Source organism: Phyllopteryx taeniolatus, chromosome 9 (assembly GCF_024500385.1).
Source record: "Phyllopteryx taeniolatus isolate TA_2022b chromosome 9, UOR_Ptae_1.2, whole genome shotgun sequence".
NCBI classification, from domain to species: Eukaryota; Metazoa; Chordata; class Actinopteri; order Syngnathiformes; family Syngnathidae; genus Phyllopteryx; species Phyllopteryx taeniolatus.
In genome coordinates this window covers 25,443,600-25,456,603 of record NC_084510.1, presented here as the reverse complement: position 1 = coordinate 25,456,603, position 13,004 = coordinate 25,443,600, and the positions used below count along the sequence as shown (strand labels likewise).

The window sequence follows — 13,004 nt, the reverse complement described above, 5'->3', positions numbered from 1 at the left end:
GGGTGGTGTGGGAAGGTAGGTTATAGTGGTGAACTACTGCTAGAGAATTTGTAATCTTCGCCCCTTTTTTTTTTTTTTTTTTTTTTGGGGGGGGGTGTTGGGGGGGGGGAATCTGCCTTTGTTGTGTACGAGGCTTGTGGGTGTGATTCCCCCCTCTTTTCTCCCTCCTCCCTCCCTCATCTCCGGTTGGTCGACTGTTGGGCTCACTGCTTCCTCGGCAAAGCGACGCTAGCTGGGGCTGGCTAGTTCTTGAGCTAGCGGTGTGGGGGCTCTTCGCTGATTTTCCTGGGCTCGTCTCGTTTCCCGGTCAATGCCCCAAAACACATTGATTCAGGTAAGGTGAAATAAAGCGACTCTACTGCTGTTTTGTTGACCCCTTTCTCATCCCGAATGGGGTTGGGTATTCTGGCCGAATTAAAGCCGCTCGGGGGTGGGGTAGCGCTAGCTTTAGCCTCTTAGCCATTTAAGTCAGCTGCCATTTCATGAGAAGCGCCCTAAAGTAGCGACAAAGACCAATATGGCTGTATAAGATATGTAAATAGGCGTAAATGAGGCACAATTTCATAGTTTTGGGGGCTTTAAATTCGGGAGTGTACCGTTAACCAGCCCTGCTTCGGTGTCACCCATGGCCGAACCGTGGGCTCAACTCTCCGGCCTTTTTTTGTTTGTTTTCCCCTCACAACCCCTGATAAACCCTCTAAGAATAATCCAAATTACACGTAGTGAAATTTACATTACAGTGTTAACTATTCAAGACTGATGTTTGCAATTCAGTGATTCTTGTGTCAGTGCTATTTTATATACATGCATATATAAATATAAAATATATATGCACAGAGTTGGCGACGACTGGACCGGGGTAGGCTCGGGTAGTAGAAATAATAGTGTATGTTCCATAATTGGTAATAATTACGAGTAGTTAAATGCACAAATTGGAACGGTGTGTATCATTGGAAATCCTTCGAGGCGTAATGAATGTGAGTTGCGGCGTTAACACCCTTTTCTATATTAGAAATTAGCATCTCGGATGCAACCCAACGCTTTTAAACTCTGTTTTAATAAGTTCAAGTACTCTTTCACGAAAAAAAATTAGGAGAAATAAGTGAAGCGGTAGTGTGCTCCGCTTGGTGGAAGGCAAAGGCAGGGCCGTCCGTATTTACCGGCCAGCCGCGCCGACCTTGCACATTTCGTGGAGACCCGCAAATAAGCACCGCGACGGTCGTAATCGAATCAAATGGACGCCGTGTGCTTTAACGAGATTGTTTAGTGTGCAAGTAAGAGGATTTGTGCAGGGCCAATGGCCTCGCCAGAACCTTTTCAAAGAAGTGTCTCCTCCCTTCACTAGCTTTTAAAGGCAAGTCGCTGTAATTGCGGAAGAACGGGAAGCGATATATTTTTTATATATACATACGTTCGAATTGGAGCGTCTACTAAGCCCACCCCCCAACTCAACCCACAAAAAAAAATAAAAAATCCAAAGTGAAACTTATGTCGAGGTGAATTGGAACGATGGGAGTCGTAGCTGCAGTGCTGCCCTGCCTGAGGCCTCCCCATTTACAACGAGCTTCATGCTAAGCTAACTAGCGGACATACAGTCAGGGGGAAGGCAAGATGGCGTTTCGCTGCATATTCTCTCATAGCACTGTAAGTCGGATAGCACTGCAACCGTGTGTCATTTAAAGTATAACCTCAAACTTATTTTGCTAAATACTCTCCGGTTTATTGATGTAGTTCGCCTGATCTTGACAAATTAGAATGGACAGCTATCCTGCAGGTATGCAAATACAATGCAAACAAGCACTGTTGTAGGTAAATCACTGTAGTGCACACCCCGGGCTTAGTTCAACTGTCATTGTTTGGTTAACTGCACAGTGATAAAAGCGCCTGTTGTTGCACAGACAGCGACAATATCTGAAGTGACATTGATTGATTAGAGATTTTTATTTTTTTTTAAAGGGTGGGCACAACGTGGAAATGATGTGATGGCTGGATTATCTGTGACCAAATCCAGGCAATTGTCATAAGTAGCTTGGGTGTAAAAGAATTAGGATTAAACTCATCCTTTTTATTAATGGAAAAGCATATTTCCATTGCCCTGCTTGGCTTCGCCAGCTGTTTTGTGTTAGTGGACATGGATAGGATTACACACTCATCGACTAAGGATTTGAGCTCTTTGGGATTAAGGATTTTGCACGATGATGATATTGCTGGTCATGGACCCCGCCCCCCCAAGCCCCACAGCTTTGTGATCCAGCTTCAGCTCATTTAAACATTATCATTGTTTAACACTGTGACATGACATTTGTACCGCTTAGTCACTGAGCCAAACACATTTAAACTGGAGAGGCGATCGCAGAGCAGCCAGCGAGCTCCCAACTCCAGGCTGTTTACCAGCGCTCATTGTTTATCAGGCAGTCAGCTGACCCTGATCAGGCGCTTGGGAAAGGAGAAGTGATGAGGGAGACGAAGTGCAAGCATCCACAGAGGTCAATGGGGAAATAATATATTTCTGTACACAGTACTGTGCAAAAAGTCTTAGGCCACCACGTGCTTTGTTTTATGTACCTTTTTCCAGGGCATTTATTTTGATGTATAAAGTTGGAGGAAAAGGTCTGTGAAGGCTTTGAAATATCTTAAATTTCTGCATAAATTGGTCATAAAATCTAGTCTGATCGTCATCTAAATCACATGAATAAACAAACGGAGTCTGCTTATAATACCACACTATTATATTTTCATTGAAAATAACAAACATACACAGGACATGGAGGATAGAGTAAGTGAACTTCTCGGCTACGGATTCTCCAAGAGCTAATCAGTCGGGTATGAGCCAACCTGTAGTCCAATCAATGAGACAAGATAGCTGCTCTGGCCACTAGAAAATAAAAACGACTTGTAGAAGAGCATTGCCTGATGTGAACCATCCCTCGCTCAAAAGAGCTCTCAGAAGACGTACGATTAAGAATTGATGACTGGTATAAAGTTTTTTGTCCACGGTTAGACAACTTGTCCTTAAATGGATAAATTTAAGCATTGTTGCTTCTCTTCCAAGGAGTGGTCGCCCTGTAAAGATAACTGCAAGAGCACAACGCAAAATACTCAATCAGGTAAAAAAAAAAAAAAAAGACCCCAAGAGCAGGGATCACCAACATGTTGCGACATTGTGATTTCCGAGGAGTGTTGTAGAAGTGTTAATTTGAAAATGTAAACACTTCCCGAGATTTATAGAAATGTAACGATGGCTGTTATTGTGGCCATTGTGCATTCTAGATGAATATAATTATTAATATCATAATTAGGGATGTCCCGATCTGATCACGTGATCGAAATTTTGGTTTGGAAAAGTTCGGTTTTATTAATTTCCTAACATTTTGAATGTCACGAAATAATCCAAAGGTGCAACAATCTTGCCAAATGAAACTGTAATAGCTGCATTTTATATTAAACAATGTAATTTCGGGGTATTTTTAGTACCGGTATAAGTGAGTGAAAGTGACATGCAGACTGTGTGCGCGAGCGTTACACTCGCACACAAAACACTGTTTCTGCCCTCTCTGAGCTTGATTGAAACTGCAGTGACACCCTAGGTGTAGTTTACTGTTAAACTAAATGCAACAAAAATAATTACACACATTAAATAAAATACAAGACGCACATGATTGTTTTAGAAATCGCCAGTTTAATGCTTAACAGTGAATGAAAACCCCCATTGACAGGCTAGCTTGAATTGGCATTAGATCATGGGTGGGATTTAAATTCATCCATCCATCCATTCATTTTCTGAGCCCCTTATCCTCACAAGGGTCGCGGAAGTGCTGGAGCCTATCCCAGCTATCTTTGGGCAGGAGGCGGGGTACACCCTGAACTGGTTGCCAGCCAATCGCAGGGCACACATATAAACAAACAACCTTTCGCACTCACATTCACAACTACGGGCAATTTGGAGTCATCAATTAACCTACCATGCATGTTTTTGGGATGTGGGAGGAAACCGGAGTGCCTGGAGAAAACCCACGCAGGCACGGGGAGAACATGCAAACTCCACACACGCCGACCAATCAGAGACTTAACATGGGCCACAAAATTCTTAAATGTTGTCCTGAAATGTCAAGCATTACTCATTGACACTACAGGTAAGGTGACAGGTTGCTTGGTTATCAGTGGTTTGTTGTAATGGGGTAGTTCCTTTTTAGTCAGTTGTGCCAGTTAAGGTAATTTGGATCTAATGTTTTGGTATTACTTAGGTTGTTGCCTCTGCTAAAGTGGTTTGGCTTATTTGCTTGTTAGTTAGCTGAATTAAGCGCAAAATATATCGATAAATCACAACTGATTAGCGTAGGCGGTTGGGCGGAGCCCAGGAAGAAATCATTCCATTTTGATGTGGAATTGTGACCATTTCCACTTCTTACTAACCATGTATAAGAGTGATGTACAATTTGGTGACCCAAATTAAGTTTTGACCATTCTCACCTCATGCAGCTATTGTTGTCTGGCTGTTGTCAGACTTGTTTCCAACCTAGAGCCGAATAGTCCAGCACCATTTCAAAACACTTAAATGTCATCTCCCTCCTAAAGTACTTCTCTTTGAATAATTAATATGATCGATCCAAGCGTGTGAAATGTTGCTCGCCTCGCAGTCATGTTGTCGCCATGTTTGTTCTGCTACCTTGGCAAAGATTGGTCTTTATTACTCCAACTGGTTCTTTCAGACTAACGGTTCAATGGTGAATTCTTCCTGTATTGCATGTTAAAGAGTAAAAAATGCACCACGCAAGTACAACTGGTTCCTTATGTCTACCTATTATAAGTGGGTTATTGATTACTTGGCACACATTGGGAGTATCCCCGGGATTGAGCTCAGATGGATGACGGCTACATTTCGCTACAAGTGGAATGTCATGTCTCAACGGGATTTGTCTGACTTGAGTGTCGGGATTATGCCGTGACATTCAGATGGGAAAATAAGGTTGACGTGCGAACTGTACGCGTTGTCCTTGCATCAGATTCTCGGGCCTGTAAAGGGGTTGTCCGGTTTTAAGAGGCATTTTGCTTTACTATGTTTATGTATGAATTAAAAGGCTTCTCTATTCCACTTTTTTTTTGTAGATTATCAAGTGCCCCAATAGCTGGAGAGAGGTAACCGAAAAAGAGGAGTAAAATGAGTGAACTGGACCAGTTACGGCAAGAGGCCGAGCAGCTAAAAAATCAGATCAGAGTGAGTCTCGTACTTCTTTTCGCTGTATAACGCTAATGAAATGGGCACGGTCTGAATAAGAATTGATTTTTCTTCTCAACAGGATGCCAGGAAAGCATGTGCCGATGCCACCCTATCACAGGTAAACCCCGACATCATCATCTCTAGGGACCACGGCAATTTTTAACATCTGAACCGATTTTGAAAATGTAAGAGATTCCATGCATGATGAGGGGGGGAACAATCAGCGCATGTGCTTACTTCCCATATGGTCTGTATTAGGGTATGGACTTGCAGTTTAAATCCACGTTCGCATTGACAGTACCGAATGGCTAGCGAATCAGAATCGAATCATTATTCCTTGTACTATTCTGAAAAAAATCCAATTAGATTATTCGATAACTAAACTATCTATAGCATTTTATACAAACACTCTTTTCATAATTGGCTATGGTTCTGTCTCACACCACAATCACAGAGTCCCAACTCTGTATTGACCACACACAATAATGCAAGTTTAACATTTACAATTGTCAACCATGACACTTTTCTTAACAGACCGACCGGTGAGAGGAAAACACACCACATATGATCGCTCCAGATAATTTGTTATTTGGGCCTTTGGTGATTTTGATTGGAAGGGTCGGTCAGAGGGAAATGCTCAAATTCATCCCAATTATCAGTATGCGTGTACCCTGCTTTAGAAAGGTGATAAATAGTTGAATGGCCTCTCTGACCCACACAGCAGCACCAATCACCGACTGATCAATTTTCCCCGAGCTCACACTGCATTGCGTTTTGCTGCACAGATCAGCTCAACTCTATATTATTGCTCGAGTGCCAAATGACAAGAAATGTTGCATTTAGGACCCTGTTCCTCATACATTATGAAAACCAACAGAACACATGTGCAAGTACTACATCTTATTAAAAAAAAAAAAATAACAAAATTAATACATGTATTTCAGCTTTAACAGGGCCATACAGCCGTGTAGATTGAATGGCATTGCTTCAGAGCAGACAGTTGCTCTGTTGTTAATATAGTCATTTATCTCCGAGATCAAAAACCGTTGATTTCGGGAAACTGCCGAGGTCAGGCTGGCAGGGTCTGATAAAATCGGGGTCCCAACCTCTGCATCCAACACCGTAATCAAGACTCTGAAGCGTCACTAAAGTATAAATAGGCTTTCCGTGTCAAAAATGTTTTTCTTCAAAGATCAAAAGTTCATCCAAGTCTTTTGGAGATAAAAGATTGTCCAAGTCTTAACAACAAAGACAAAGGCTAGCGATTAAGCAGGTTCTGATCACAAGGATTTTATTCTTATCTTTATTCTTTTTTCAAAATTGAGCACAAATTAATTTTTGAGCATCTCCTGTGAGCGGGCAAACACGGTCTTGTAAAGACAATATGATGTCACTGTGGACAATACAGTCTTCTCTGATTGGTCAGTCTCAAGAAAAGCTGCTGTCATCTCTGTTTTTGCTGCTTACTAGTGTACTAATTAGTTAATTCATTGTATCCGCTGGCGTTCCCATCATTTTTTCCCCACTACCCAATCATGGGAAACCCCATTCAGTGGAGACTTTGCAGTCAGCTGTGCACTTCACCTTTAACAAAAGAATACTGGCCATTTCTTATGCTAAAAAAACAAAGGGGATGATGGCATCATGTTTTTCAGATCACGGCTAACATTGACCCCGTCGGGCGAATTCAGATGCGTACAAGACGAACACTGCGGGGTCATCTGGCCAAAATCTATGCCATGCACTGGGGCACAGATTCCAGGTAAACATAATGGCACACTCTGGTTTTATGTCCAATCTTGTATGGGTGCCATGACACTAACAATGTGTATGATGAAAGTGATTAAAAATAAAAAAGTATTATGATGCAATATTTGTATAAATGTCTTTCAGGCTCTTAGTCAGTGCCTCTCAGGATGGCAAACTAATTATTTGGGACAGCTATACCACAAATAAGGCAAGTCATTTTTATGATTCCATCCAGCATAAGCAGCACAATGGTGCACCAGGGCCACATGTTAGAAATGAATTTAGGCAAATAACTAAACTTGTTGAATAGGCAATTGGAATTAGCTCCAATACCGCGTGTCTGGCAATGGTTGAAGCTTGGTGTATCACGTCGTCTTGAGCTGCCAGATGTAATAGAAGTTGTCTGTTGGGGGAAGGTTTTGTATTTTAAACATGTTTTCAACTCCCGTTGTAGGTCCATGCCATTCCACTTCGTTCTTCCTGGGTCATGACGTGCGCGTATGCACCTTCAGGAAATTACGTTGCCTGCGGCGGCTTAGACAACATCTGCTCCATTTACAACCTGAAAACCCGTGAGGGCAACGTACGCGTGAGCCGTGAGCTGGCCGGACATACGGGTATTGACTTTGGACATGTTTGAGTGCAGCAGTCATGCTTACAACTTTAAAACCTATTTTACATGATAACTCGTTTAAGCAAGTTATGTTGCGGGTTAAATTGACCCATTTTCAAGTTCAAAAATCAATTTTATTTTTTTCAGTATGAAAACTGTTCTCCATTTTAAACTGATAAAAAACTGTCCATTTATATTTACATCTCTTTTAGCCCTCTATGTTGTTGGTCAAATACCCATTTTAGAGTGTTTTCTGGGAATGAACTGTCGTCTGCTTGTCTTAAAACTGATAACTAATAAGTCATTTCATATTCTTCTACAACTCTTAACCCTACTTTTATGTTACAGGTCAAATTGATTGATTTGCAAATTACTGTAGATAAATATGAATAAGGAGTTAAAAGTAGTTTTTCAGCTTGTGCTTCTGTTTGGCTTAAAAGATAGCTAATAAGTAACTTCCATCTTTATTAGCCCCCCTGATGTGTGGCGGGTCAAATTGACCCATTACCTACTTTAAAGTTGCAAAACACAGTTAAAAGTAGTTTTTCCACTGTGTAATTTCTTCTGCTTGGCTTAAAATTAATAATTAAACAGTAACTTTGCCTCGACGACTCTTTTGACCCTCCAATTATGTCGCGGACCAAATTGATCCATCACCCATTTTAAGGTTTAAAGAAAATTTTGAAAGTAATTTTTCGGTATGAAACTTCTGCTTGGCTGAAAATTCATTTCTTGTTTAAAATCAGTACTTCATTAGATATCTTTGTGAGTTCTTGATTTCAAGTCAGTGGGATAATTTGACCGAGAAAAGAGGCATCATTCTCAACGTCACTCAGCAAAAATAAAAAAGATCATTTTAAAGAAATCAATGACATGTAAAATTATTGTATGTTAAATGTAGGCCTTTCCAATCTACACTTTGAAAGGTTTTGTGCTCTCTCTTTTCAACAAAATTTTAATTGAAGAGGCAAAAGACACCATTGCACTAAACATTAACTTGAAATAGTTGGCAATTGACTTAATAATGAGCGACAAACAGTTTATTTTGAGTATTTGGATAACTGGTCAAATAAACCCCAGACCATTATTTCTGTCCTTGAGAAGCAAAGGTAGAAAGAAGGTTAAGTAGTGCTACGTTTTAAAAATGGCAGTGCAGTCAAGACAAGTGTGTATGTAGAACAAATATTTAGACGACTGACCTGGCACGTGCCTCCATTTTAGGATACCTTTCCTGCTGTCGTTTTCTTGATGACAACCAGATTGTTACAAGCTCGGGAGACACCACCTGGTAAGGAAACGCAGAGTGTTTTGTTAAGGCGTTTTTCAAATGCCCTGGCTTATAACATGTATTTGCCACGTGACAGTGCACTTTGGGATATTGAAACCGGCCAGCAGACAACCACGTTCGCCGGGCACACAGGTGACGTCATGAGCCTCTCTCTGGCCCCAGACTCCCGGTTATTTGTCTCCGGTGCTTGCGACGCTTCGGCCAAACTCTGGGATGTGCGAGAGGGCATGTGCAGACAGACCTTCACTGGTCACGAGTCTGACATCAATGCCATCTGTGTAAGTCAACGTGCATTTTTGGATGAGTAACTTAGACTACTCACAAAACGTTAGGGATGTTCTGCTTTCGAGTGAATTTTTTCACGGATGAACCTATATTACACTGTTATACTGTATTGCTGTTCAGGTCCTTGTTAGAAAATGGCAAGTTGTGCAAAAAGTACTGAAACAATGAACTGTTGGACCTGTGAATTGTAAAGTTTAGAGAAGGTTAAAAAAAAAAATCATGTTCATATGTAAAGGTTACAGCGCATTTTCGGTTCATTGTGAATTTTCACCTGCAAGCCGATTCCCTCGAACATTTTGAAAAGTAGTGTATCTTGTGACGTACTAAGGGTTTGTCATGTTTTTGGTTCCAGTTCTTCCCCAACGGCAACGCCTTTGCCACCGGCTCGGACGACGCCACCTGCAGGCTGTTTGACCTGCGCGCCGATCAGGAATTGATGATCTACTCTCACGACAACATCATCTGCGGCATCACCTCGGTGGCGTTCTCCAAGAGCGGCCGTCTCCTCCTGGCCGGATATGACGATTTCAACTGCAACGTGTGGGACACACTAAAGGCCGACCGTGCTGGTGAGTCCAATCGTCAAGTCCAAGCAGTCTTTTCTGATTTCTACAACTTGTAAAGGGGTTAGCAAACTTTTTTGCCCAAAGACTACATTTAATTCTGAAAATTGACTTGCCCTTTTTTTTTTTATGCTCATGTAAAATTATGTACTATGCTATTTTTTATGGCGGCACGGCGGACGACTGGTAAGCACATCTGCCTCACAGTTCTGAGGACTTGGGTTCAAATCCCGGCCCCGCCTGTGTGGAGTTTGCATGTTCTCCCCGTGCTTGCGTAGGTTTTCTCTGGGTACTCCGTTTTCCTCCCACATCCCAAAAACTTGCATGGTAGGTTGGTTGAAGACTCTAAATTGCCCGTAGGTGTGAATGTGAGTGCGGATGGTTGTTTGTTTATGTGCTCTGCGATCGGCTGGTGACCAGTTCAGGGTGTACCCCGCCTCTCACCCAAAGATAGCTGGGATAGGCTCCAGCACGCCCGCGACCCTAGTGAGGTTAACCGGTACAGAAAACGGATGGATGTTAATTTTTTTTATTTAGGAGATGGGGCCTGACCGGGAACGGCGAAAAAAAAAAAAAAAATCGGTTAAGTGGGGGTTTCGTATATTCCAACAAAAAACAAATCTGTGAATATGTTTATATAGACCCAACTATTTGTATATAAGCCATTTAAAAGTCAATTTTCCTTAATATTTCAGTTTTTTTGTTTTTTTTTTTTTAATTACCATTCCAGGTGTGTTGGCTGGTCATGACAACCGAGTGAGCTGCCTGGGTGTGACTGATGATGGCATGGCGGTTGCCACAGGATCCTGGGACAGCTTCCTGAAGATCTGGAATTGAAGCCTGAAGGTAATCACACCCCCCATTCACTAATACCAAAAAGTATGGTGACTGATCAAATGGCAGCAGCAGAATCTTAATCGCTATGCTGTGAAACAAATAAGCATCTCTTTCCAATAGACGCCTGCATGGTAAATGCAGTTCAGTTTTATGTTGAAGTGTTTTTCATACAAATATTAGCTGTGATTCTAACTTCACAACTGCGTTAGTGTACGTCAGTGACTACAGCACATTGTCATAAACCGAGGATCCTGTACAATCTGGATCAAAAAGCGTTGTTGTTTTACAATTGCCTCTCGTCTTTGATCCCCAGATGTCCTTTTAACTCCAAAGCCGACTGGAAGACCATTACAACTTCAGAATGTTCACAGCATCTTCTTCAACACTGTTTAAAACTGACTTGGACACCACAAAAAATGTCGAAGGGAAAACCAATCCTTCCTACACAAAGAAGAGCACAATTGTCTTATCACCTAATTAAAGAAAGGATCTCCTGTGGTATCAAATCAGAAACTTGTGCATTCCTTCTCGGACCATTTCATGTTACCTTGAGAGAAAGAAAGCGAGAGAGAGAAAGAAAGAGGGGGAAAAACACTATCATCCCATTTAAACGTGTGTCTTGAAAGCAAATGTTGGAGTGTAATTGTACAAATTATTTAACTTTTTTTTAAGAAATCTATTCTGACGGTTTGTTACTCTCAATGGCTTTCTTTTTTTGGGTCGTATTTCTTTAGTAGTTTTAGACATGTTTGAATGAAAGCTTGTCCTTTCTAATCCAGTTAAATCACGTATGAGCGATGAGAGATAAAAACATGCAGAAGTTAAACAACAAAAAAAAAAAGCTTCGATCATATTACACGAGCAGCTTTTCCAAAATGTCTGTATTTATATACTAGCTGTTTCTTTTGTTTTTCTCATCACAGCCTTTTGCACATGAAGAAGCTTTGCCTCTCAACTAATACGATGTTAACTAACCAAGCACATGCTAGAAGTTATGAATGCTCATTCCAGTACAAAATTGAGTTCTTACGAGTAACTTTGTCCAATTATAACTCCCCCCTTAATTCTTGTACATGCCTTTTGAATTTGGGTGGGATGAGACGGTGTAGCAAGGAAGGTGCTGAGGTTGTCTGCGGCAGAGGGGTGGGCAGTAGTTGGATTTTATGATGTAGATTAGGGAGGGTTAGGGTCTTGTTTAGTATCCACTTTTGTTAGTGAAACACCTCACCTGACTAAATAGACACTTCCTTTGCTTGGGACTGCAGTTCCAACTCTGTGAATGAAATGTACACAAAAAAAAAAAAAATCAATGTCTGGATAAAAAATAATGATCTGTTTTTAAGTTTAGACATTGAATTTTGTCTGACACGACTTAATTTAGATGTGCATGCTGTAGACTTGCTTTCAGTGGTGTGAAAATAATAAATACGAGAAGAAAAAAACTTCCTGCATTTTTTTTCTTTTTGGTTTATAAAAAGGAGAATTGACCTGATTGATTGAACCTAATCCAAGTCATTTTTAGGGCACCGACTGCATACTAATAACTGGTAATGCTATGCAACAGAGTGAGCAAGAGACTGCATACCTAGTGTCAAATATGCTTACCAGTTCTATTGATGCCAATTTTTAAGAATCTAACAGTCATTGTGATGATTCTATCCTTGGCAAGCCTTTTTCTCTTCTTCAAACAAGGAGAACAAACACACTCTCTCACACAGTGTCCATATTACATCTTTTTTGTTTTGGTCTTAAATTGAAAAAGCAGAACATCTGAATGACATTTCACTGTATACAGAAGCACTTTTGTTAATGTGACATTCTCACTTTTTCCTTTCTCTGCGATGATGTACTTCAATAAATGTGATGTATTTTTGTGTGGCCACAAGTGAAAATGCAATTCAACTCCAGATGGATTCCCCACTCCCCACACCCTCTTTCCATGAATATAATAGAGCTCTGCACCCTTATGTAGCTTTCCATTTTATTTTTATTTTTTTTGTATTTCCTTTTAGTCTGTTGGTGTTCCACGGTGAGCTGGATGCAAGATAAATACTGTACTGAAATGTACTGTTATTGATTGAAGATGTAATAAAAAGCTGTTTGAGAGTTATCTTGTGGGTGATTTTTATTTTTGGGTGTACTCAAAATATTTCGCATGATGTATTTGAGGCAGCGTGTCTACTTGAGTCGAATTTGAATCAATGTTTTCTCCATGTACTTTGGCTTCCTCCCATATTCTCAAAACATCCATGTTTGGTTCATTGAATATGAAATTGATTGTCCACACAGCAGGTGGGAATGTGAGTGTGAATGCTTGTTTATGTGCCCTGCATTAAGTTGACCAGTCCAGAGTGGACTCCCCTTCTCTTGCCCTGTCAGCTGGAACTGGGACAGACTCCCACTCACCCAAGACCCTAGTGAGCATAAGTGATATCGAAACACTATCACACT

General features: G+C 41.0%; 1 protein-coding gene across 1 annotated transcript; it reads left to right on the top strand.

Moving 5' to 3' along the window:
* Positions 1–83: 83 nt before the first annotated feature.
* Positions 84–12,663, top strand: gnb1b (guanine nucleotide binding protein (G protein), beta polypeptide 1b). The gene is made up of 11 exons (XM_061784281.1): positions 84–334; positions 5,107–5,215; positions 5,298–5,336; positions 6,874–6,980; positions 7,112–7,175; positions 7,422–7,584; positions 8,802–8,868; positions 8,945–9,146; positions 9,506–9,722; positions 10,447–10,562; positions 10,867–12,663. Exons 2-10 carry the CDS (start codon positions 5,159–5,161, stop codon positions 10,551–10,553), a joined length of 1,023 nt encoding a protein of 340 aa, XP_061640265.1. The 5' UTR covers positions 84–334; positions 5,107–5,158; the 3' UTR covers positions 10,554–10,562; positions 10,867–12,663.
* The last annotated feature ends 341 nt before the right edge of the window (positions 12,664–13,004 follow it).